Genomic DNA, 26,452 nt, shown 5'->3' on the forward strand with positions numbered 1-26,452 from the left:
AACCAGTCTATCTGTTGGTCTAGAAGTCTGCTGGGGTCCTTGGAATGTGTCCTCTGAGGGTAAGAGAATACATCTGTATTCCACTTCCTCCTCAGATCACCCATGAAGTCAGACAGCGTGTGACTGAGTGGGTTATGAGGTCTGTCTGAAGCAGCGGGGACTGGGGATGGGGTGCGTGGGGATGGCGGACAGGCGACATGGTGGCTGGAGATGTGGGAACAGGAACACTTTGTTGTTTCCAGTGCTTGCTGTCCATATAGCCATCACTTTCGACAGAGGGGTGTTCAGACAAGGAGCTGTTCACTGGGGGGCCCATGTTCATGTATTGATGGTAGGAGCACACTACAGACGTTCACACCAGGTTGAAGAGAGTCTCACGATCCCAGCTCCCTGAGTAAATGCTCTTTCCATTTTGCTCTTGGTCTCCTAGATTTTCTTCTCTGTTTCCAAGAATCCTCACCCCACTTTTTTCCAAAATGGCACAGAACATTCATGTTGCTTTCTTAGCACTTGGCCTGGTTCCACTTCAGGTGCCAGCCACAGCTCCTGGGGGATGTAGTTCCACTTGTGACCACCAGGGAGCTGAGGCCTGTCCTGAGGCAGGAGAATGGCTGGCAGGTGACTAAGGCCTCTCTCCCTACTCCTCACTGGCAAATTCACCTGGCAGCAGCATCTCCCTCCTGTCCTTCCTTTGGAGCTGTCGTTGCTCAGCTGGTCTAAGAACTGAAGGGTCCTACCTCTCTTCGTAAGCCTGCCATAGTGATTCCCAGTAGCGGTCATGGGCAAAATTGGCTTCTGGCTTCTTTGATCACATTTTTACCTATGAGTCTTTGAAATTTTGGTGGTGGTGGTGGGGTTTTTTGTTTTGTTTTGTTTTTGAGACAGGGTTTCTCTTTGTAGCTTTTGAGCCTGTCCTGGAACTCGCTCTGTAAACCAGGCTGGCCTTGAACTTACAGAGATCTGCCTGCCTCTGCCTCTCAAGTGCTGGAATTAAAGATGTGCACCACCACTGCTTGGCAAATTTTTTGTCATTTTTTTTTTTTTTTTTGTGGGAAGATGCTTTCTTGGTGACATTCCTCTCTTTGCAGTTCCCAGTGACCTCACTGCAGAAGAGCGTCAGGAACTGGAGAACATCCGGCGGAGGAAGCAGGAGCTGCTGGCTGACATTCAGGTTGGAGGGTGCTGGGAGGCTAGCCAATGTAGGAACACTTGGTTTGTGGTTGTCGGTGTCACAAGATGCCCTTAAAAGCTGGTGCTTTCCACAGCTATGGCCGAAGCACAAGTATTAGTGGTTACCTTTGATTTACCAGAAAGCGGAGTCTCAGAAGGCTTACCATTTGTCAGAGGTAGAGCGACTCTGAGCAAGTTTTCTCAGCTGACACATCACAGAACACAGGCCTCAGGTTTGCGGCTCCTTCTGTAGTTCCTGACTCTGCTGCTCACCAGCTGAGGGCATGGGATGCAGCTCCAGGTGTCACGGCTGAGAACAGCAGCACCTTCCCAACTTCCTGTGAGGGCCTGCTACACTGGGGCTTACGGGTCCTCCCTAGAGATGGCTGGTGACTGCACAGGGCCTGCTACACTGGGGCTTACGGGTCTCCCTAGAGATGGCTGTGACTGCACAGCAGTGCTGCTGTTTTCCCAGTTCCGTTCATAGCCGAAGACTGTGCTGGGAAGAAGGTCCAGGAGCTCTGGGCAGCTGGATGCTGCTCTTCTAAAACCCTTTGTAAGATTTCAGGGGTGAGAAAGGAGGGCATGGAACCTCACAGGGCAGTGAGAGGACAGGCCCTCTTGCCATTGGCGATGGGGAACTATTTGGATGGTTTTTCCTGATTCTCTGGTTCTTGTTTCTCTGGTAAGTGCTAGGAACATGGAGGAGTTCACCCTACCCTCTACATGGAGACAGTCCCTCCCTTCCAAGACTGAGTGAAGTGGAAGGCACTGGCTGGTAGTGAGTTTGGTGCTGGGGGTGAATGGTCAGCAGATTTAGTGGGACACTCTCATGTCCAGCTATGGCAGCATGAGCAGTAGTGTAGGCCCAGCACAACTTTTGCTGGTCCAGCCAGCCATGTGTGTGGGTGCCTGTGTGCTATGAGCTCCGTCATGCCTGTGTTTGGGAACTGCAGATTGTTCTGAAGCACTGTGCCGAAGTGGCTGTTCTTCAGTAAGTGTTCCTTTTACAACGTCACAAGCCTAGAAAGCTTCTTCCCTAGCCCAGGAACCACGGGCCAGCCTTCCCACCTTCGCAGTCCTAAAGTGCTCACTGGTGGGAGCCGAGTAGTTGTTTATTGAGTAATGCATTCTGCTAGTTGACCTCTTAGAGTTTCTGCATGTGTCTTTGTTGTTGTACATGCTCTGTTCTGCTGTGTTGTGGTGTTGGGATGGAGGGAATCTTTGGAAGTGTCGCTGTGGTCTGCAGTTCTCATCCTGGTGACTCCTCTTTACAGAGGCTGAAAGACGAGATAGCAGAAGTCGCTAATGAAATTGAAAGCCTGGGATCCACAGAGGAAAGGTGAGTCTGCCTTGCTGCTGGCTGGGCTCCCGGGTCTAGCTCCCAGTGCACCCATCCTTCCCCATGTGTCCTGGCACATTCGAGGAGAAAGTAGGTTTTCTGCCGTGTAGCCCTAGCAGATACACGGAAGCCTTCACGGCCTTCCTCTGAGTCCTCATTGAACACAGGAAACTTTTTTCTTTTTTGAGACAGTCTTTCTACATAACTTTGACTGTTCTGAAATTCACTCTGTAGACCAGGCTGAACTGGTCACAGAGATCCGCCTGCCTCTGCCTCCCAAGTGCTGGGATTAAAGGTGCGTGCCACCACCTGGCCTCAGGACACCTTTTACATGTACAAAACTGAGCTAGAAAATTCAAAGGCACCCAGAAACCTTAAGTCGCAGTTCTCAGCCTGTGGGTCATGACTCCTTTGGGGAACAACCCTTTCACAGGGGTCATATATCAGATATCCTGCATATCAGATATTTACATTATGATTCATAACAGTAACAAAATTACAGTTATGAAGTAGTAACAAAATAACTTTGTGGTTGGGGTCACTACACCATGAGAAACTGTGTTAAAGGTCAGAGCATTAGGAAGGGCGAGAACACTGCTCTAAGTGCTCATAGATTGTTGCATAGATTATTTATTTCCCCTTCTTTTGTCCACTTTGTATGAATTTTAAAATTTCTGTTTTACTTTTGTTTAACGGAGGAAAAGCTTAGCCCTTCTGATATCCTTTCCGAAGGCTGGTGTAATGTCAGGAGCACTTGCACCTCTTTCTGCTGCAGGGAGAAGAGTGTGGGAATGTTCACAGTGTAAAATGAAAGATGTCAGGGACTTGGAGCAGAATTCCCAGGCTGTTTCTAACGGTCTCACTCGATAAATGATCTGCTTCCAGCTAGCTCCCTCTATGTCTGTTTTTCTAAGCCTAAGCTTCTCTGTCTGACTTTGTAAGGCCCTTTGATTTGTTATTTTAAACTTGCATGTGAAGTGCCATAGGGATGAAGGGGCTGCATCCTCCACAGGGTGTGGCCAGTGGGACACTGCCAGCCTCCAGGTTGTCTTTTAGGGTTGCAGTTTTCTTACTTTCTATTAAAGTTTTTATTTTAGATTTAAAAAAATTTATGTATGTAAGTGCTTTGCCTGCAAGTGTTCACTACATGTGTGCCTAGTGCCCAAGGAAGTCAGAAGAGAGCATCAGATCCCCTTGAACTTAAGTTATGAATGGTTGTGAGCCATCATGTGGGTGTTGGGAAATGATCCCTGGTCCTCTGCAAGAGGAACAGGTGCTCTTAACTGCTGAGCCATCTCTGCAGCTCCTTATTTTCTGTTTAAAAAAAAAAGCATAGAAATAGGTAGGTTAAGAGTTATTCTAGAGAGCTGGGTTTCTAGCCGCAGGCAGAACTCTGTGAGTTTGAGACCAGCCTGATCTACACAGAGAAACCCTGTCTTGGAAAACAAAAACAAAACAAACAAAAGAGTTCATCTAGATTTAAAGCTTCTTCTCATAGAAAAGATAATAAGCTGGGTGCGGTGCTGCACACCTGTAATCCCAGCACTTGGAAGGCAGAGCAGATGGACCTTTGTGAGTGTGAGGCCAGCCTGGTCTACATAGTGAGTTCCAGGACAGCCAAAGCTACATAGTGAGACCCCCATCTCCAAAACCAAAAACCAAGCCAAACAAACAGACAGGCAAGGGCTGTGATTCAGTGGCAGGATACTTGCCTGGCATGGGAGGGCCTTAGAATCAGTGCTACTATCAGCAGCTTTTCCACCACAGCAAGCAAGGAACTGCTAAATGGATAAGCAAGTCACAGAGTAGGAGAGAATAGCTGCAGTGTATGTCTGAGAAGACCTTGTCCAGTGTAGACACCATGCAGCACAGTACCATGTGATGGCTCAAGCAGATGGACACAAATCCTGAGCAGATCTATGCAAGACGTTGTAAATAATAGATGTCCGCAATGGAAGAGGCTCAGTACCATCAGCTGTGCAGGTGAGCGCTGTAAAACTACCTGAAATGCAGCCTAACACATCTTGCAATGGATAGAATCAAAAGGTATTAAATACGTGTCCAGCGCTGATCCCCAGCAACACAGGTGTTTATTCAAGAGAATGAAAATATGTCCTTAAACATTTTTACCAAGGATATTTACAGTACTCTTATTAAAAATGGACCAAGGTAGAAATTGCCCAGCCATCCACCAATAGGGGAATGCATAAACAGGCTGAGACAATGGGCCGTTACTCGGTAGTACCAGAGGAGCATGCTGGTCCAGTGCAGTAGCATGTGCAGGCCCCACAAACACAACAGAGAAGCAGTTCGTATGTGTGTACATGGTACCACATGGACACAATACATATTTCTGTCATAAAGCTGAGACAGAAGATAGGGTTGTACCATCAGAAATAGCAGTGGATGCTGACAGGTGTCAGGGGAGACCTGGCCAGAACCCAGTGGGGTGGTCACCAGGGCATACAAACCTGTCAGACCGAATGGGTCCTTAGGATGCAAGCCTCACACTGAATGAGAATTATCCCTGACTTAAAAAAGCAAATTATTGGCCTTTTCCTGGTTATAAGTGGAATTTTTAATTTTAAAAATTATATGTATTTATTTATTTAGTGGAAATGAGCACATGAGCCTCAGCACACACGTAGAAGTCAGAGGACACCTTTCTGGAGCTGGTTCCATCCTGCCGTGTGGGTCCCGGGGTTGAATTTAGATTGTCAGCTTAGCTACAAGTCCCTGTACCTGCTGAGTCATTGCACTGTCCAAGAGAAGATGTTTATTGCAGTAAACTGGTCAAAGATGGAAAAGTATGAAGAAAACAGATTTCCCCAAATCAGCAACCAAGAGAGAATGATTAATATCATAGTATACTTTCTTTCCATGTCTTTTTGTGCCAGCACATATATGTGGAATTTGGGGTACTGTTTGCTTAATGTCCTGTGGGTTGTCACAGTTCCAGTGGACGAAAGACCCCAGCGGTGTCCGCAGCCAGGCACTGAGAACTCTCAGCCCTCTATTCACTAGTGCTTAGCTCCTCCATGGAGTCCTGACCTGTCCATCCTGAGCTAGAGAACCAGGACTGGTCTGGAGATGTTCTGTTTGAGTAGACAACAGGATACCATGGTTTTGAGTAAACAAGTAACACTATCATCTGATGAAGCTCGAAACATAAAGAATGCCTTAAAGGTAACATTTAAGGGCTGACAAGATGGCTCAGCATATAAAAGTGCTTGCCTTGCAAGCCTGGTGACCTGAGTTCAGTCCCTGGAACCTATGTAGAGGTAGAAGGAGAGAACAGACTCCACAAAGCTGTCTTTTGACCTCCACACCTATGCATGCACATTGTGTAGGTGTACACAAACAATACTAATAAATAAAAAATGTAAAAGATAACATAAAAACACCAACTTTCATCAGTGCATCTGGTGCCTGTGAGCTCAAGAACCATACTTCAGTGATTTATGCTTTAAACTCTGGAGTTTAAGCTAGTTTTCCAGAATTGAAGATCCTGAAAGGGGAGCTGTTCTGCAGATTCTGAGCATCTGTATAGTTGGGATTTGTTATTAATTCTGGTTTTCCATAGGTAGTTGTCATACTTGTAATCAAAGGCCTGATAAGCATTTTGTAGCAATAACTCTAAATGCTGTGTAAGAAATGAAACTATGAAAAGCTTTCTCAATTGACCTAGTTGAGACAGCTGCTATCCAAAGGAGACTGTGCTGAAGTTAGGACAGCTGACCCATATGCATTGATGACATTAGCCAGCCACTGACAGTGACTGTCCCATCAGTCATAAATAGTAATGCTAGACAGGTAGGGACAAGAACTGACTCATGGAGAACTGGGAACTTTAGCCAGCCGCATCCTGTGATATGTCAGGCAGTCATCAGCAGCCACTCTGAATGGGTAGGGCCGGGAGCTGATTCATGGGGAACTAGTGAAGCTAGCCAGCCAGCCACTGCTGTAAGCACCCAGAGTGGTCAGAAGCAGTGATTGTAGCTGGCAGAGATCTGGAAGTGTACTACTGAAGTCTGGGCTCTGGGTTCTGGGCTTGTCAGAGGCCCAAGAAGCCTTCAGCAAGGAACCAAACTGAGGCAAAGGATGCTGAGGGCCCTTGTGGGTGGTTATGTGCCTTGCCTTTGTAGGGCCCCCAAATATTGCACACTCTTATAGGAAATCTCCCAACAGCTTTTTTTTCTTGTATTTTTTTAAAATATGGATCAAAGTAGTAGTATTGGATTTAGGGAAAATGTAATTAGATAACCTAAGACTCATACCTGTTCATTCCAAACCTCAAGTCAGGCTGGCCAAACATGGTGGGCTCACACGTGTAATCCCAGCATTTAGGAGACAGAAGCAGGAGAATTGTCGTGAATTTCAGCCCAGCCTGAGCTACAGTCATCCCTTGTCTCAACCAGGAAAGAAGAAGAAGAAAAAAAAGGACTTTGGGGATTTAGCCAGTGCTGATGTGCTCCTTAAAACAATGCATAAGCTATTTCTGAGTAGCTCATTAGCTCAGAAACGGTAAAATTACTGTTGGTTCCCAAGTATAGCCAGGCTTACAGGAGGTTTTAGAAATGTCACCTAGCCTCTACCCCTAAAACTCTGAGTCACTCAGCGGCCCAGAACCTGTAACTCAGTTCGTCTGTGGGATTGGATAAAATGGGCAGACACACTAGGTGAGAGTTTGCTCTGCAGGGCTCAGGGGCATGTGTGTGAGTGAGAGCTGGCATTCTGCATGTCTGACGCGCTCCCTCATCTGTGTGTGGACCACACCCTGGGAAGCATGGTCTGTGAACCTGCATTTGTTTAGTCTAATGCACAGTTAAGAAAACTGCAGCTTGTTTGTACAGCGTCTTAAGAGCTGACTGTGAAAGCACTACATGCCGACCATCTCCTTACAGCCTTGACCCTTCTGCCCGAAGGGAAGGAAAACATGGCCACCACAAGCGTCCACACATGCTGAGAGCAGCCCTGGGCGTAATGACCCAGACTTGACTCTACATCTGCCATCTGAAAAGCAGAGGGAGGTAGACATGTAGAGGAATGTCTCTCAGCAACAGGCAGGAGTGTTGTGCTGACAGACCTTGAAGACAACAAGCTAAGCGAAAGAAGTCCGGATATTCTATGATTCTGCTCACATGAAAGGTCCAGAGTCAGACAGATCAGTACATAAGCGGTAGACTGGGAGTTTCTGGGGTTGAAGTAGGAATGTGGGATGTGGGTGTGGGGAACTATGTTGGACTGATGAAAGTTTCTAAAACTGGCTATGGTAATGGTTGCACAGCGTAACTTATTAAAGCATTCAGGTGCACACTTAAAAAAACTTTTATTTTACATACCAATTCCAGTTCCCCATTCTCTTCCCCCTGCTCCTCCCACCTTACCCCTACCCTACTCCCCATCTACTCCTCAGAGAGGGTGAGACCTCAAAAATGTCTCTCACATCACTTGAGGCAGGACCAAGGCCCTCCCCCTGTGTCTAGGTTGAGCAAGGTATCCCTCCAAAGGGAATGGGCTCCAAAAAGCCAGTTCGTGCACTAGGGATAAATACTGGTTCCACTGCTACTGACCTCACAAACTGTCCAAGCCACACAACTGTCACCCACATTCAGAGGGCCTACTTTGGTCCTATGCAGGTTCCCCAACTGTCAGTGCAGAGTCAGTGAGCTCCCACTAGCTCAGGTCAGCTGTTTCTGTGTGTTTCCCCATCGTGGTCTTGAGCGTTTTTCTCATAATATTGCTCCTCCCTATGACTGGACTCCAGGAGCTCAGCCCAGTGCTTAGCTATGGATCTCTGCATCTGCTTCCACCAGTGACTGGATGAAGGTTCTATGATGGCAATTAAGGTAGTCATCAATATGATTTCAGGGGAAGGGCAGGTAAGGCACCCTCTTCACTATTGCTTAGATTCTTAGCTGGGATCATCCTTGTAGATTCTTGGGAATTTCCCTACTGCCAGGTTTCTCACTAACCCCCAGGTATATACACTTAAAATGGGCAGATTCTATAATATGTAGACTGCAAAGTTTAAGAAAATAAAAATTCTAAGAGAAGCCATGAATCTAGAAGGAAAGAGGTCAGTGCGCCTGAGCATTGACCAGGGCTTTAGCTGACCAGACCTAGCTGGCCCAGTCTTCCAAAACTGTCAGCAGTGCTCGTGAAGACTGCTGCAGGCCCCAGAGCTCCTGCTGCTGAGCACTAATGGCTGCGCTTCTCTTCCAGGAAGAACATGCAGAGGAACAAACAGGTAGCCATGGGCAGGAAGAAATTTAACATGGATCCTAAAAAGGTACGCAAAAAGAAGTGACAAAACCCCGAGTCTTAAGGTGCAGCCTCCTTGGTGATTGAGCAGCGTTTGTTCTAAGCTGCTGTTTGCTGGTGTATGTGCTGGGTGGTTACCTCACTGTCCTGAGTCTGGCGCCCTGCGATGCCCCATCCCTGTGTCCACTGGTGGATGCCTACTGTACATGTGCCAGGGCCCACACTCATTGCCGCCTTTGCCCTCACTCATTCTCACTGACTCTTTCTGGTCTTTCTGCAGGGGATCCAGTTCTTAATAGAAAATGACCTGCTGAAGAACACTTGTGAAGATATTGCCCAATTCTTATACAAAGGGGAAGGGCTTAACAAAACAGCCATTGGTGACTACCTTGGGGAAAGGTGAGGCATTTAGAGAGGATGGTCAGACTCATGGGAAGAGACAAGTTCTTAGTTCATGGGGTGACTGTAGTCCAAGGGCAGCAGGAGCCATGGTATTGAGTGGAAGTGTCCTGAGGAACAGTAACTTACTTGTCCGGGGTATGCAGGTTCCTTGCTTGTCTAGTTAGTAAACAGATCCAGTCCAACATCATTCTGTGGATTGCCAGGCTTGAGAGGCGCCACGGCCTGGGACTCTGGGGATACCATCTGTTTGCGGTCAGGAGTCTGACTTGTGTTCCATCCCATCTCTTATTTGTTTCCTGACAGAGATGAGTTCAGCATCCAGGTCCTGCATGCGTTTGTCGAGCTGCACGAGTTCACCGACCTAAACCTCGTCCAGGCCTTGCGGTGGGTGTTGTCAGCGGGGCCTGTGTGCTGTTTGACTAATGTCCCCTTGCGGGGGTCGTGGTGATTGTGCTGAAGTGGGAAAGCATGCTAAGACTGCTTAATGGTTTAGGGGGTAGAATGACTGTCCAGTGTTCAAATATTGAAATTGTTTCTACTATTCAGAATATAGAGCCCTTTAATTTCTTGCCCTAAACTAGGTATCTCATTTCATTTTAAAAAAGAAAAAATAATTAACTTTTATTTTTGGTGTTTTGAGACAGGATTTCTCTATATAGCCCTGGCTATCATGGAATTCACTCTGTAGACCAGGCTGGACTCGAACTCACAGAGATCCTCCTGCCTCTGCCTCCAGAGTTTTGGAATTAAAAGCCTGCACCCCCACTGCCCAGCAACTTTAATTTTTTAACCAAACTTATTTTGTGTCTTTTAAAGACATTGTCTTTTTAACTTTCTCTGCTGCAGGTATAAATTCTGAGGTTATTTTTTAAGCTATGATTTTAATGCATGCGATAATTGCAGAATTAAATCCATGACATGGGCCCATGTGACTTCCATGATTTCATCATGAATGCTCTGAATGAATCCTTACCTTAGAGTTCATTTTAAATGATTAACTTCTGTGCTTCAATTTTGTGAGTTATTCTGAGGGGGGGCTGTTCTTTGGAACAGGAAAATCTCAACATCTTGGTTTACCTAAGCACTTTACCTCCAGTTAAATCCACAGTGATGGGCGGTGGCTAAATTCGCTTCTGTTCAGTTTCTATAAAAGTGGACGAGCCTGGTCTACAAGAGCTAGTTCCAGGACAGGCTCTAAAGCCACAGAGAAACCCTGTCTCGAAAAACCAAAAAAAAAAAAAAAAAGTGGACGGAAGCCCCCTCACCTCCCTTTGCTCTCCGATATTAAAACTACCAGCAGCAGCAAGGCAGGTCAAAGCAGTGCTCCTGTCTCCACCCTTAGGCAGTTCCTTTGGAGCTTCCGGCTCCCTGGAGAGGCCCAGAAGATCGACCGGATGATGGAAGCCTTTGCCCAGCGGTACTGTCAGTGTAATAACGGGGTGTTCCAGTCCACAGGTGCGTGAGGAGGCTTCTCTGTGAGTGGGGAGAAGAGCTTTCTCCATAGGTTCTCTTCTAGGCAGTGGAGGGTTTCTAAGACATGAGGAACAGTTTGCTAATGGTGTGTATAACTGTGGAAGATTGGAAGCATCCAGAAGAGCCCGGCAGAGATGCAGTGAAGACCTGGGTGTGACGTAGTGGTAGAGTGCTTGCCTCTGTGCATGAGGCCCTGGGTTCAGAATTACCAAGCATGTAACTGCTAAAGATGTCTCCAGAAGCTGACTGCTGTGCTTTTGTCTGTCTTCCCAGCTACTCAGGAGGCAGAAGCAGAATTATGACTGTAGTTAGCTAGTTAAGCACAGCCTGTCTTAGAAGAAAGAAAGGAAGAAAGAAAGAAAGAAAGAAAGAAAGAAAGAAAGAAAGAAAGAAAGAAAGAAAATCATGTTCTTAAAAAGATATTGGCATGGGAAAATGATAAGGTCAACAAAAAGCATGTGTATGTGTATATATGTGTATATGTGCATATGTGTATCTATCACCTGTGTATGTGTGTATATGTGTGTAGTGTGTAGTATATGTGTGTGTATCTATCACCTGTGTATATGTATATGTGTGTACCTATCACCTGTGTATATGTGTATGTATATGTGTATATATATGTATGCGTGTCTATCACCTATGTATGTGTGTATATGTGTGTGTTATCTGTCATCTGTGTATTGTATATGTTTATGTACTTATCCCCTATGGAAGTATCCATATATATGCATTGGGGGGACAGTGTGTTACCATGTCTGTAAAGTGATTTTTTTTACATAGTCACACTTATATAGAAGAAATAAAGCAGACCAAATATTACTAAATAGAATTGTGGGTAGTTTTATCTTTTCTATGCATTATATTGGTTTGGGGTTTTGTTATATGGCCCTAGATGACCTGGAACTCTGTTTAGAGATCAGACTGTACTGGAACTCACAAGAAATATGTCTCCTGAGTGCTGGGACCAAAGACATGCTCCACCATGCCCAGCTGGCCATTTTCTTGTTTTCTGTCTGAATCTTTAGTATACTCATGTGCCTTGCTCCTTTCATGAGCATAAGCCCGTGAACATGTGTGCACTTGGCTCACCCACTCTCACTGCCTATGGTTTTGTATTCCTGATCTTACTTGGGTTGGTGACTCCTGTCCTGAGTGGGTGTTTCCCTTGCTCTCATATTCTGTTCTTCTCTTCCCTAGACACTTGCTACGTCCTCTCCTTTGCCATCATAATGCTGAACACCAGCCTACACAACCCCAATGTCAAGGACAAGCCTACAGTGGAGAGGTTCATTGCCATGAATCGAGGCATCAATGATGGAGGAGACCTGCCCGAGGAGTTGCTCCGGGTGAGCAGGGCCAGAGCGGCTTCATTTCAGCTGGCCAAGGATCGTCCTTATAGGAGAGGAGACAAGGATAACTTGCCAAGTGCCTGCTCTCTTAATTCATTTAAATATGTGAATTTCACAAAGGCCAGCGAGAAACAGGAAGGGGAAGAGGCTTCTAAATCTGAAACTAAAGGCTTGAGTAGACTCCAAGCTGCTATTTTTTTCCTTCCTTAATTATCCACCAGGCATCTTATTTTTGTCCCTGTGAGCTGATGTAGAGCAGAAAAATGGTTGTGTTCTTCTCTAGTCCTTACTACAGCCTCACAGTGAGTGCCTATGGGATGAGTAGACAGAGGGGAGAAAGAAAAGCTTCTTCTAGAATGAAACATGCAATGTCATCTTCTGTCCCAGAATCTCTATGAAAGCATAAAAAACGAACCTTTTAAAATCCCGGAAGATGACGGGAATGACCTCACCCACACTTTCTTCAACCCAGACCGAGAAGGCTGGCTGCTGAAACTTGGTGAGTCCCCTGTCCCAGCGTACCAGCGTGGGGTCCCTGCAGTAGAGCTCAGGAAGAAGGGCTATGTGCACACAGGCCTGGGGTGTAGGGCAGGGGCAGGTCACAGGCATCCCACCCACAGAGAATGCCCTGAGTTATGCTCTTATTAAAAGTCCCACCTCCAGAAAGAAAGCTGCTGACGGCCATTCATCATAGAATGGAGACTTTTGGGCTCCCTTGTAAACATTGCCCATGTGTATCTGGGCCCTGTGTGTTCATTCCTGAATAGATGGCCATGTTCTTTGAGGCACTTTCTAGGGATCCGATCCATCCCCCCTTTCTGCCCTCTTACCCTTGGGAGGGTAACCAGCCATATCCATCTCTCTACTTCCCATCCCAGATTTATCCCTGGCATCCCTGCCCTACCCAATGCATCATCACTTCCCTCTGCATCTGGCTCCCACAGGCAGTGTGCATGGCAAACCTAGAGCCCTTGGCTGCAGCGCAAACCACAGCACTCTTCCTCATGCTCTGGCATTGACCCCCTTTCCAGTCCCAATCAGCCACATTAATGATTGTGTCATCAAAAACCTGCAGGTGCATTTCTCTTCCCTCTGCCAGAAGTAAGCCTGTATTGTTAAGATTTATGGTCATGCCTTGCCAGGAAGGTGACAAAGTAACCAAACAAAAGAAATTCAGTGGGTTCTCATGCACATCCATGTCCACCTGTGATTGTTTTATTACTTATCAGACATAAGAGAGGTCTCTGAACTCTCTGGACATGATAATATTCAAGTTTTTTTGACCAGTAGAGAGCACATTTGTTTCCTTCTGCCTTGGCCTTTGATGAGCTAATCCCATATCAGAAGGACGTATCCCATTAGAGACATGCTCCTCTTCCATCTCGGTTACTTGTCCTGATAAGCAGCATCCCACTCTTGGTCATTACTGACACATGCAGAAAAGTTAGATAACATACCCTCTGCTACTAATTCATCCAGCTAGGCTAGGGTTGACATTCCTTTAATAAGGCTCAAAGCCTGTGTTCCCACATGACAATTCATAAATTCCCTTCAAGTACCGCTTCACTGATTAGAGCCTTGCAGTATCTGAACGTGGCCAACAGTCAGTGATCTCTAAGCAGAGGGTCTGAAGTAGAGGCTCTGAAATGTTTAACCCATGGGTGACCTGCTCCACATTCTTCTTGTCCAATCCGTGGAGTGAAGAGGAAATGTGCTGGGAATTTCAAAAGTGTCTCCAAGTTTAGATTTATTTTCCCTTCCAGGGAAATTTGTTTCCATGAGAATGCTAAGTGTTAGCTTTGACAGCTGAGACACTAAAATTAGAACAGAGATGATCTTGGCTCTTGTACCAGGATGACATGCAAATTCATGAGGCATCCTATAGTTTTAAAAATCAAAAATTTAAACACAGTGCAATGGTGCACACCTATGATCCCAGACAAGCAGGAGACAGCAGGAGAATCCCTGGAGCCCATGACATCGAGCTGGTCCGGTGGTAGAGCAAGGCTTCATCCTAAAGAATAAAACTCTAACGATATGGGACTTGTTCATCGTGGGGCCATTGCTTCACGTTTTCCAACTGCCTAGACTCCTGATAGGGTGTTTCCACTGTGGCACACTGAGACTCAGTCCTGTGTGTCTGTACACTGCACAGGGTAGGACTTTGTGCCATCTGTAGTTGTCTGTATATGTCCCTGTATGCAGAGAGCCATAAGCATGTGTGTCCTTGTGTACACACATATGTACATGTATATCTGTGGGTTACGTGTGCGTCCTTGCACACATTTAAAAAGTGATGGGTGTCTTAAGGAAGATACTGACTTTCTCAGAAGTGCACATCCCCCCCTTTGCTCTGGATTGTGAGGAGGAGTCTGGCAAATGCTGACCTTACAACAATGGATTTGTGGCACTGTTAGGCTGGGTGTGGGTAAGGCCTCCAACCTTGCTGGTGCATGGTGGTCAGCTGCCCACCAGTGTTTTCAGGTCTACCTCCCTCCCAGGCATACATAAATGTGACCGGTGCGCTGCACTTTAAGATTAAGGAATCGGGTTTGATTTCTTTGTTTTAATTTTCTTTTCTCCCTCATTTATATGTTTCCATGATTTTGGCTCTCCTTTTCCTTGCCCCAAACTCCAGGAGGTATGTAACCCTGCAACCTGCTCGCTCACTCTGCCCAGGCCACTGTCATTGCTGCAGCGTTTTGGTTTTTTTTAATTTTGTTATTTTTGGTTATTTTGTTTTTTAATTGCTGGTAGTAGTGTTAATGCTGCTTCTAACTTACTGTACAGTCCCTAGGGAACCAGCCAGGATCAGGGATTTGGGGCAGTGCTCACTCTTCCTCTTGGAGCAGAGAGTGGTACAGTAGCCGCCAGGTCGGAGGCCCCAAACTGCAAGTAGTCTCGCAGCCCTAGCCTGGAGCGAGCTGAGGAAGGCTGAGGAGCATAGGCTTCGTTTTCCTGGGAATTGCTGGATTCAAATTGACCCCCGATACCGATCTGATCAAAAGTAATTTCTGACGTGAGAAATCAGAGAACAGGGTGCTGCTGTGTAACTTCCAAAGCCATGTGCTTTCGAGGAAAGGTTAAATTAGAAGATACTTGAGGCATTTGCCTTTCCATGAAAAAGAGAAATGATATCTTCCAAACCCACAAGTAGAAATTTTAAAACCTCGAAACCAGAAACCCCTACCTGTAGTTCTTGATTCCATTTCTTGAGTATCAGGGAGACCTCATAGCCTGGATCCTCTGTCTGTGTTTCTTCTGGTGCAAATCCCCATCTGTTTCAAAGAGTCATCCTCAAAACCCAGATTGTAGTTCTCTGATTGCTGATATGGGGAAACATTCAGAGGAACCAGAATACTTCTCGGATCTGTGCCTAAGCTTGACTAGAACAGAGCCACCCTTAGGAGAGCAAACACAGGCATTCCTTCCAGTGCTCGTAACAGGCAGGCTGCACCGTTAGGGCAGTGCAGCCCTTCTGTCTAAGGGAGGCCCACGAAGCCCTATGTGGGGGGGTCCTGTGAGTTCCACAGGGACTGTCCTAGGCTCACATCGATCTGTCTGCTTGTCCCATGTCTGTTTTTCTTTCCACGTGGAAGTGTTCCCCGTGGTCCCGCAGCGATGCTTTGTGGTAGAGGGCTCTGTGGTGCAGCAAACTGTCCGGGGGATGTAATGAAGCTTTATAACCAGACAGAACTTCCCAGCTTTGCTTCTTCTTCTTGATTTCCTGCCATCTTGTTTCCTTTGGTATCTAACTCACTTTTTCCACCCTTTCCTGAGCCCCATTGTCACCTGGGGTAATGTCCTACGACAGAGTGCATGGGAGGTCAGCATGGGTTGGCTGTCCTTGTGTACCAAAGCCCTGTATGGGAAACAATCTCCCCAAAAGGCTGGAAGACAGAAGCATTCAAACTCAGAAATGGGAAGGGATCCAATTTAAGACCAACGGCCTTTAGTTTTGAGCACATTCTTTGTCTTCCTTTTCATTTGTTCTGATTCTGCCCAGCCTCCCTGTTGCCAACATGCATGTCATATTACTCATGTCTCTTCTCATTCATGCCACTAACCCTTGGGGGTGCTTCCATGAAACTTACAGACGATCACCATGAGGGAGAGTGCCTCACTGTGCACCACACAGAAGGGTTGGTGGCTGGCACACTCCATCTGGAAACCTAGGTCTCGATCATTTAGAATCTTGTAGTTAATGATGCGTACATGTCCTTCTCCACCCCTCCAGCTCAGGCACCCAGGAAGAGCTGTAAAATAGCCCAGAAAGGTCTAGGTCCTACCTGTTCCACAGGACCTCTTCTCTCAGATTTTAGGGATGAGCCTGCAGGCAGATGCTGGCATTTGGAAACAGTCTTTGTAAAATTGCCCTGCTCGGCATGGCTGTTAGCAAGAGGTCAGGGGAGCAGGGGAGTAGGCATGGCAGGTGTCCCACTCCCCTGCCTTCCATGGAGACTGTATAGAAGTAATTTTCTCCATAGTGCTAAGGTCAGGGACTGAGTGTGTTTATGCAATTTCGTGTACATGTCAGCACGGGAATCCCCTGGGTAATTCCAAATGGTTCGTGTCAAGACGGTCTCCCCTTGACCAGAGGTAAGTCGGGGAAAGTGGGTGTCCTGAGCTTGATTCAAGTGAAGATGTAGCTTCCTTCAGAGTGGGCACAGTTCCCCTGGACCAACACAGAGTAACTTCACAAGGCCCACACTTAGCTGCTGAAATCTTGCTAGCATTGAAGAGGACTAAGGAAGGCCTTGATCAGCTGCCAGTCACCACCTCCTAGCTGTCAGGGCTGCCTCTTGTACGTAGTCACGTGAGGCCACAGTGGAAAGGCCCCTGAACTGACCTCTTGGATAAGCTAGTCCTTTCCTGGTAAAGGAGCCCTGCTTCAGTTCACACCCATAACTCGACATGACTCTCAGGACACTACCAAGAGGGCTGAAGCCAGTGAGAACTTCCACAGGCAGGTGGGAGAGGAAAGCCATGGTTTGGCTGTAAGGGCTCATATTGCCTCACTTTCTGTATCTTTTCTCCTGTCACTTCATGGAACTCCCTGCCCATGCCACCTGCATCAGGGTGTGACACCTCCCTTCTTTCTTTCTTTGCCTGTATCTACCACACAGGGTACAGCTGGCTTCTCCAGCCTCATTGCACCATCATCGCCCTGGGTCTTCTTCCCTAGCCCATGCTCTCATCTTGCTGTCCGGGACATCTCAGGGTGTCACCCAGACACGCTTGCTCTGCTCATACCATAGACTTTCACTCTGTGAAAGATGCTTCTGTCTTGGCTGTGTCTTGTCACTGATGTAAATTTTGCCATGATCTAAATGTTCTCCTGATGCCCTGCCCGACCCATGCCCTCCCTGAGAAGAGAGGTGTGTGTGTGTGTGTGTGTGTGTGTGTGTGTGTGTGTGTGGTGTGTATGTGTGGTGTGTGTGTGTGTGTGTGTGTGGTGTGTGTAGCATGCACCTGCTTTGGTGTCTTTTGTCAAGAACATCCCCTTTTTTGCTGTCAGGTGGCAGGGTGAAGACCTGGAAGAGGCGCTGGTTCATTCTGACAGACAACTGCCTTTACTACTTTGAGTACACCACGGTGAGTATCTGCTGGTCCAATCCTCCACTTCCAAACCACTCTAACCAAACACAGCCAGAGCGGGGCCTGTCAGTCAGATCTTTCCCTCTACTTCCCTGGGGGGTCAAGGAAGAGCTAAGGTAGATCTCAGAATGGGTGTGGAGGGGCTGGCCAGGAGACTGTGGTTCAGAGCCAGTACCTGACTTTAGATATAACGAGGCACAAGTCCCAGAACTGAGAAGGAGCAGTGAACACAGTGTTGGGGGCTTGTTTGTAGCTGGGCTGGAAACAAGGAACTGGGGCCAGCTGCCAGGAAAGATTTGTGAACCTAGTGAAAGGGATAATAATTGTGAGTTGGAGAATTTAGATTTTCTGTGGTCTCAGAAATGCCAAAGGATCTGACTCAGAAGGAGCAGCCCCAGTGAGAAGAGGACAGTAGAGAGAAAGGGCAGGGTGGAATGGGAGGGAGTTTCCTTACACCGTGGAAACTCGTGGGTGTCTGCTCAGTGGGATAAGATGTCACTGCAGGACGGTCTTCCTGCAGGTGCCTTTTGGAGCTGCAGGAATAAGAAATATCCAGTAAAATTCCTCCAGACCTCCTGTGGGTGGAACACGCAGGAAGCCATAGGGTGTTAGTGCTCAGACCTTGACTCCCACACTGGTAACATGGCACTCTGGTGTTCTGCCATCTTCCTGGGTACCTGCAAGAGGTGGTTCTTCTTGCATATATATTGGACTAAAGTCTTGAACTAGGTCAGTGTAGCTAACTTGGCTGAATTTTCACTGATTAAAAGTCATTGACCCCACTGAGAAAGCAGGGCTGAAGCCTTATTTGTGGTCAAGGAGGTGCAAAATGGTCTTAAGTAAGATTTTTTTAAAAAGCAACAGGAGCATTACACAAGTTTGAGGCTAGCCTGGGCTACATAGTGTGTTCCAGGCTAACTGCATAGAGTTAACAGTTTAGTTCAGTCATTCATGCTAACGATGGCTGTGGGCCTGACAGGAAATTGTTTTCAAAGTATGTCTCACCAGGGCCCCACTCATGCAGCCCAAGTGCTGCAACTGGCTTTGCTTTGCTGTGTTTAACTTCTTTTCAAACATTAGAACAATATGTTAAGTATATAGAAATGGTAAGAAAGAGTCTCCCTGTTCCTTCCCCAGGGTACTGTGCATAAAAGGCTAAGTAGGTTTCCTTCCAGGGCCCCCACCCTCCAAAACCCTTCCTTCCTTTGACTTTATAGGGTCTAGGCAGCAAGGAGAGGTTTCCCAGCAAGGGCTACAAGACACTGACACAGAGTAACTGAGTGCGTGGGATGAGACAACCAGACCAGAAAGGGCACAGCTGCTCTCTGGCAGTGGGAAAGGAGTAATAGCTGCAGCTCAGGCATGAGATCAGCCCACTCCACCCTTTGGCCTGGAGGAAGACACAGGCCGGTGAGAGTGGAGCAGAGTAGTGAGGGAGGAAAGTCCACTGCAGATAGAGGGTGGGGAAGTAAGCGGGCAGGACTTGTCTGTAATGGGATGGTGTGTTCACCCAGGAAGCTGCCTTTGGGGCTTCTGGGAGCCAACAGGCAGAGCCAGCTCTTCCCTGGACGAGCCCCACACGAGCCTCCTCCAGTTCTCTTGGCACACTGTAGAAAGTAGAATGGCAAACACTTGGTCCCCAGAGATTCCAGGGAAATCGTCTGGAGTCTCTTAACTAATGACCAGAATGATCTAGAAGGCGGGACAGGACTTCAGCTTGTTTTTGACATATTGTGCATGTATAACTCTGACTAATATGTTTGAGGAGCAACACGTCTTGACCTAGGTTAGCTGGCTGGTGTGGGTAGAAGTATATCCATGGTGGGGCCTTGGCTGACACAGTGGGCAGTACCTCAGAGGGCCAGCTGAGGTGAAGGAGGGAGTGAGGGTCTGTCTGCAGCTGAGCTCAGGAACCTCTGTGGATCTTGGAGCAGCTGTCCCAAAGACATTGTTATCCTAGGGGTTACAAATTCAGGTGATGTGCAGTGAGCAAGAGGCAATTTGAAACTCAGCTGGAGTCCCTATGTCAGGCATGAGCAGGAGGGCCTAGACCTAGGCCTGAAAAGGCTTCCAGGAGCTAGTGGCTCAGAACCACGGCTAGGAAAGGAAAGCCGGATAATGACATGGAGGAGGGGAGGACACATGTCTCCTGCTTGATGCCCCATGGGTCATTTCCAGGGACACTTTGATGGCACCTGCTGAGCTCTCTGACCTTGTGATCTGCAGAGGGTTTTGGATTTTTCCCAGTTTTGCCACACACTGCTGACCCTGATCCTGTTGTAGGAAGCCAACCTGGGTGGAGTCAGGATGGGCTAAGAGGGAACGAGGTGTTTCCTCAGCCATGAGTGACATCCTTCTGCACTTTTGTAGGATAAAGAGCCCCGTGGGATCATCCCCTTAGAGAATCTGAGCATCCGAGAGGTAGAAGACTCCAAAAAGCCGGTGAGTGTTCCTGTGACAATGCCCAGGGCCAGAGCCTCGCTCTGAAGAAGAGTGACATTCAAGGGCATTTTAAGACAGACGTGAGAACCTGGGAAACAAAGCCATGCCTTTGCCTCCCCCTGTTCTGATTATCTTTAGTGTTCAAGGGAAAGGTGAAACAAATAGTCTTATTGTCTTTAGTCGGCCTGCCTCCATCACCTACTGGCTGAGCCATCCCCATACAGGTCAGCTGTGAGCACCCGTAGCTCAGTGCTTTATAACTGATGCACTATGTTGCATGGGAGCAGCTTCCCCTGCAGCTCTGTGCATGCTCCTGTCTGTCAGGAATGGAACCAGCAGATGTCAGGCCAGCATCTCAGTCAACGGATAGGCCCGAAACACAGTTGACATCCTGCAGTGTTCTAGTCAGAGTGTCTTTTTACATAGGAGAAATATTTGTGTATGTGTGCAGGTGCACATGTATGTGGAATGTGTTTACACATATGCACGTGAGGTCAACCTCAAGTATCGTTCCTCAGGAACTGTCCACCTTGTTTTCTGAAACAGGGTCTCAGACTGGGGGAGGGCTGGTGGGGAAAGTGTGAATGAGACAAGCTTTGGCAAGCGCCAGAACCTGAGTTGGGATCCTCGGAGAAGCTGGGTGTGGTGATGTGTGTCACTAGCACTCCTGCAGTGAAGCAGGGAATGGAGAAGCCCATGGGCTTGCTAACCTCATGTATGCAGTGGGAATCAGCAGTGAGACCCTGTCTCAATCAAGGTAGGAGACAAGGACTGGCGCTCGAGGTTGTCCTCTGCATTCCATACCCGTTCAGCGCACCTGCATGTGTATACCCACACACAAATTTATATTTTTATTACTTATTTATTTTTGTTTTTTTTTTTGAGACTGCATAGCCCTAGCTGTCTTAGAGCTTGCTTTGTAGACCAGGCTGGTCTTGAACTCATAAATCCACCTGCCTCTGCCTCCCAAGAGCGGCGGGGGGAGGGAGGAATGTGTGTGTGTAAAGGTGTGCACCACCACACTGGCCCACACTTGGCTTTTTAAATTTTTTGTTGTTGTTTTTGTCTTTTGTTTTTCGAGACAGGGTTTCTCTGTAGCTTTGGGGCCTGTCCTGGAACTAGCTCTTGTAGACAAGGCTGGCCTCGAACTCACAGAGATCCTCCTGTCTCTGCTTCCTGAGTGCTGGGATTAAATGAGTATGCCACCACCGCCTGGCTTAACACACACTTGGCTTTTTAAATGCAGAAGCAAACTCAGGTCCTCATGCTTCTGTGGCCAGCACCTTACCAACTGACTTTGTCCTCTGCCCTCATTTCCCTAATGTCTAGTTCTTGAGAGTAAGAAAAAAAGAGTGTGGGGAAATAACATTTTCCTTGGTCAGCAGCTTCCTAAAATCTGACTGCACTTTCTCATCTTCTTCTCAGAACTGCTTTGAACTTTACATCCCTGACAATAAAGACCAGGTGATTAAGGCCTGTAAGACCGAGGCCGACGGGCGAGTGGTGGAAGGGAACCACACTGTGTACCGCATCTCAGCCCCCACTCCCGAAGAGAAGGAGGAGTGGATCAAGTGCATCAAGTAGGTGGCCCCCACACGTTGGAGAACTGGCCTCTCCTCTGCAGCTCCTGTCCTTCCAGCTCTGGGTTCCCAGCTTGCTTCCCAGCAGACCTTTGGTTTTCTTCCTGTTAGAGCCTTACTAAGTCATGTCTGCAGCCTAGGCACTAAGAGAATTCAAAGGCCCAGAGTGGAGACAAAGGCCACCTACCTCCATTGTATATGTGGCGGGGAAGACACCTCTCTCCCTGTTGCCTCCTCAGTGAACAGCACTCGACTTTGTTGTACTTTTCTATCCAGTGAGACCATTCTCCCAGTCACAGATATGGGAACTAAAGGCCCATAGGTCATGAGAGTGGTAGAACGGGACAGAACGGAGATGCACGGTCATGAAGCAGAGCCCAGCCCCTCACCATGTGCTGTGAGAATACAGCAACCTTTGTTGCTCCAAGTCCCACAGCATGAGGTTTACTGCAGAGACAGGAACTTCCCAGTGTGGCATGTGATTGGAAACAGACTTTGCAAAGCTCATTGACATCTTCCACCAGCATTGCTCCTGGGACCCAGATGAAACCTGGGCAATGGGCATCTTTTTCCTTGCCCCAGGAAGATGGCCATTGTGCGGTCTGACTTCCCCACCCTCTCTGCAATTATTCCTTCCAGTAATACATTCTTAGTCACAGTTCTGAGGTCTTCGATCTTCAGTTATACAGGTGTTTTCATTAGCTTTCCTTGTTATCTGGGCCCTAGTGACCTGAGGAGTGACGGAGATATGCCATCAGGTCACAGGCTGCCTCTGTGTCGTCAGACATAGCATGCCTTCTACTAAGCTACAGCCTTTCCTGGGGACTGTTACCTAGTCTAAGTTAAGTTTGAGGATTTCACTCCACCCAGTGTAGTGTTTGCCCAAGACCAGACAGCGTAGGAGTGCCAGTACAGAGGGGCTGGTGCTTTGCTCTGGAAAGAAAGGGAGCAGATGGCTGGGGCTTGGACTCAGGTCACCAGTGCAGTCCTTGATATTTTGGGGGGTGTGTTACCCATATTTCTCTGGAATTCCCAACTTAGAGGACTGCTTGAGGACTAAGGTAGAGTGCTGAGGTTGAGAGCATGCTGCCCTGATTTAGGCATTGTCCTTAAGTGACAGCCATTGTGACAGTTATGGTCTACACATGGGGCCAGGTAGGCAACCCATCCTCTGAGCATTGGCTCTGTGTCGTGGAAAGACCCGAGACCAGGGAACAGATAATACCCGACGTCTCCTATGCCCTTTTGTTGGAAGTTCATTTCTTGCCTATGGCTTAGCGTCTGACCGGCCTGTGTGGACCACGGCCTTCCCATGTGAATACACATTGCCTCTGACAGTAGAATATGCTTTGGAAAAGGCTCCTTCCCCTCAATTCTTTCAAAAGAATTTTGGCTATTTTTATCCATTTTGGCTATCATATAAGCTTTTGCTGCTCTAATCAGAAAAATGGAGTGTTCTTTAAAATGCTCTTGAATTCTTGTGAATACTGGGCCTCTGATGGATGCTAGACTTCCTCATGATACTACCAAGCCCTCCCCCAACTCCCCCAACTAGTCTTAATGTTTCCCTGGGTGATCTGGCTCTGCCCCTGGAGGATATGCAGATGCTGGGACTCTGTGTCGTGGTCTCTACATCCCCATCCCCATGAGGAAAGCCCAGAAAACGGTAAACACCACTCTGCAGATGAGGAGCTGCAACACTGCATGGCTCAAATCCTGTGTGGAGGGGAAGGATGAGAGAGCACTGGGGTGACGGGCTTCGCGGAGTTGTAGAAGAGCCAAGATACTTTCCCTCGGCAGCTACCCTTCCTAGGGGTTCCCAGCAGCCTGAGCAGACTCCTGTTGCACATGTCCATGTCTATACTGAGTTCAACGGAGTCCAGGCTGCAAGCAGACACTCAGTAAACCAGAGGTGTCCACTGTCAGCCACAGGGAGCCTGTACCTGTTGGAGCAGAGTGGTATGATTTACAATGCCAAGAATTAACAGGGTAAGATCTCAGAACCAGGGATAAAGAGGGAGCTAAACACAGCCCATAACTGAGGAGTGTCTGATGCCAACCCAGTTCTTGGCACCGTTTCCAAGCATAGTTTCATCTGGACGTCATGAGCACTGCTTTACAAGGACAAGCAGCCTACCAGAAGGGTTAGCATCCCCCAGAAGCCAAAGTAGAATCACCTGCATCCTGAAAATGAGAGACTTCTGATGGGCCATGTTCCTTTGGGGGCTGAGTCCCTGTGGTGAGACCCAGCTAGCTGCCAACATTGTGGCAGGGAGAGCGAGCACTGGGATGTGTGTGCTGTGGACTCCGGGTCGCTGGTGACCACTAGGTGTTCCTGGTGACAGCTGGTAGCCTAAGTCAGTCTGCCCCTCATGCCTCTTCTCTCCCTTTTCTGCCCTCCAGAGCTGCTATCAGCAGAGACCCTTTCTACGAGATGCTTGCAGCACGGAAAAAGAAGGTCTCCTCCACAAAGAGACACTGAGAGAGAACCAGGGCACAGCCAGCCCAGGAAGCTGTGGCCCTTTCTCCTGCCTCCCCTTGAGGGGCGCTGTGGAGCCCAGCAGAGGAGAGCAGAGGGCTCCCCTGCCAGTCCCTGCCAGCTCCCAGAGACTAAGCTTCAGCTTTTGCAGTTTTCTAGGTGGGAGAAGGGTGGCAGTGAGGGCTGGGGCTGGAGACTGCTGCTGCCACTCCTGGGCACTGGAGCTGCTCCCAGCACCACCCGCTGCTCGCAGCAGAGCAGCTCTGCATTCCCTCGCCTTGGCTCGGCAGGCTGACGGCAGCGCCCAGAGCTCTCTCTTTACCTCGCAGTGTTCCTGGCCAAGGGCCTTCACCTCTGCTCCACAGATGCCTGTGAGGACGTACTCTTATGTACTAAGGAGAAAGGAGGAAAGGAAAAGAAGCCACGCACTATAAAGATTTATTTTTGTTTTTTTTTTAAGCAAAAGTGAACGTAGCACTGTATCCTGCTCTCCTGTGCCCTGCTTGGGAAGCCTCCCCTAGAAAGGGGCTCTGGGACTGCTGGCACCCCAGGAGGGGCAAAAGCAGGGCTGCTGGCAGCGCCCAGCAGATACAGGGAGGCCTCCAGGGCCCCAGTAGGGCAGCAGGCAGGCAGTATGGGTAGCTCCTGCCCAGTGCCTGTGGGATGGGGTGACGTGGATAGCTCCTTGCCTGGCCCTCAGTACCCAGGCCCACTGCGCTTTAAAGCGGAAAGTCTGCATTTTCCTATTAACCAAAACTGTGAGGAGGTCACCCCATGGTCCCGGGTGGCTGACTGTTTCATAGCTGGTTTTTCTTTCTCCTCCCCGAGAACTTCATTCCTCGTTCTAGAGGAAGGAGTAGGTTTTATCTGATCCCCTTGGGGCTTCAGCCTTTTCTGCCTCAAATGTATCCCCAACTGGACTATTCTGGTGCACTCTGTGGTAGCCTCCAGGAGCAGGGGCTTTGCTCAGCAGGGTGCAGTGCAGTCAAGCAAGGGTGAGGTGGCTTTTCTGTCCCCTTACCCTCTATGACGTGGCATGCCACGCACGTGTGTGAGTTGGCCCTGGTCTCCTAACTCAGTGTGAAGGGAGCCATGAAATGCAGCATCTCCTGCCGTTCTCTCAGGGACTCTCAAGGGCAGCTCCTGCTCCTCGGCCAGGGCCAGCATGCCAGTCCAGGCAGAGCAGGTGGCAGGTGGTGTCTTGGCACACTCCTCCATGTGGCCAAGGCCTCAGTGGCAGAATGCTGCCTCCAGGCAGGTTGGAGGAGCCATGGGCCCCCGCTGGGCTGCATGAGCTCAGTTCCTCCAATCTCAGAAGGGGGTCAGCACCTCTGGAAATAGCTTTGCAAAGAGGGGTGAGTTTGGGGGCAGCACTCTGGCCCCCTTCCTGTGGATCCGGCCTCACGTGGCCTCAGGTGCTTGATGCTGGAGTGTGTGAGGCGACAGTGACGGAGGGGTCCAGGCTGGAGACTGAGCCTCCTGTTGTGGGGAGTCGGGCCAGGGCCAGAGCCCCTCCGCACACCAGTTCTCATGGGTGTGTCCTGGGCAGACCAGCATCTGGCTCAGTCCAGTCTATTTATCAGAGGTGTAAATAATCCATACATAGTTTTTCTCCTTTTAGATTATTTTGTATTTGTTTTAAAAAAGATTTGTCAAAATACAGAGAAATGACTGAAAGTTGTTGACAGGGTTTTTTAAAAATATTATTATTCCAATTGTTTTTGTTTGTTTTTGCCTTGTAAACTAGCTCCAAGGAACTGCAGCAAATAAACTCCAAATCTGCCCAAACCACTCTCATTGTCTGCCTGGCTGTGGGTGCCATCTCTTGTCAAGCCTGGGGTTGGGCTGGTGTGGGCCTGTGGAATGGACATGGGCCCATCCTGAGTGTGGTGGAGATTAAAAGCAGAACTTGGGTAGGCAGTGTTTCTGCAAAGGATGGCATAGCAAGAGGAGAATGGACTTAACCTTTGCCCCCTCTTTTTGGGAAAGAAACTGAGCTTCAAGGTGGAGCCAAAGTGTCCACATTAGCTACCCGCAGCATGGCCTTGCATCTCCTTGTCAGGCAGTTGAGCAGGGCCAGGGAACAAAAAGCTAGAAGTACATGATCAATGTATCAGAAGTTGGCATCTCTCTTTGCTTCTTTCTTTTTTCCTTCCTTCCTTTCTTTTTTTCTTTCTTCCTCCCTCCCGCCCTTCCTTTCTTTCTTCCTTTTCAGCATTTCATGTAGCTCAAACTGGACTTAAATTCCCTGTCCAGCTGAGGATGACCCTAATTTCTGATCTTCCTGCATCCCCTCTGTCTAGTGCTGGGATTACAGGTATGTACTGTGCCCGGTTTGTGCAGTTCTGGA

General features: G+C 48.2%; 1 protein-coding gene across 2 annotated transcripts in view; it reads left to right on the plus strand.

The window, feature by feature from the left end:
• Cyth1 (cytohesin 1) overlaps positions 1-25,893 on the plus strand; it is an 83,272-nt gene extending 57,379 nt beyond the window's left edge. The window contains exons 2-13 of one of the 2 annotated variants that reach the window (XM_038326563.1): positions 1,089-1,171; positions 2,448-2,512; positions 8,738-8,804; positions 9,057-9,175; positions 9,482-9,562; positions 10,521-10,633; positions 11,852-12,000; positions 12,391-12,502; positions 17,522-17,598; positions 19,972-20,043; positions 21,469-21,623; positions 24,027-25,893. In XM_038326563.1, the coding sequence (XP_038182491.1) occupies positions 1,089-1,171; positions 2,448-2,512; positions 8,738-8,804; positions 9,057-9,175; positions 9,482-9,562; positions 10,521-10,633; positions 11,852-12,000; positions 12,391-12,502; positions 17,522-17,598; positions 19,972-20,043; positions 21,469-21,623; positions 24,027-24,105 (1,172 nt within the window). In that variant the 3' untranslated portion in view covers positions 24,106-25,893. Of the gene's footprint in view, positions 1-1,088; positions 1,172-2,447; positions 2,513-8,737; positions 8,805-9,056; positions 9,176-9,481; positions 9,563-10,520; positions 10,634-11,851; positions 12,001-12,390; positions 12,504-17,519; positions 17,599-19,971; positions 20,044-21,468; positions 21,624-24,026 lie in introns of both variants that reach the window. The other variant, XM_038326564.1, reaches the window with a different exon arrangement.
• The last annotated feature ends 559 nt before the right edge of the window (positions 25,894-26,452 follow it).

Source organism: Arvicola amphibius, chromosome 4 (genome assembly GCF_903992535.2).
Source record: "Arvicola amphibius chromosome 4, mArvAmp1.2, whole genome shotgun sequence".
Classification (NCBI taxonomy): Eukaryota; Metazoa; Chordata; class Mammalia; order Rodentia; family Cricetidae; genus Arvicola; species Arvicola amphibius.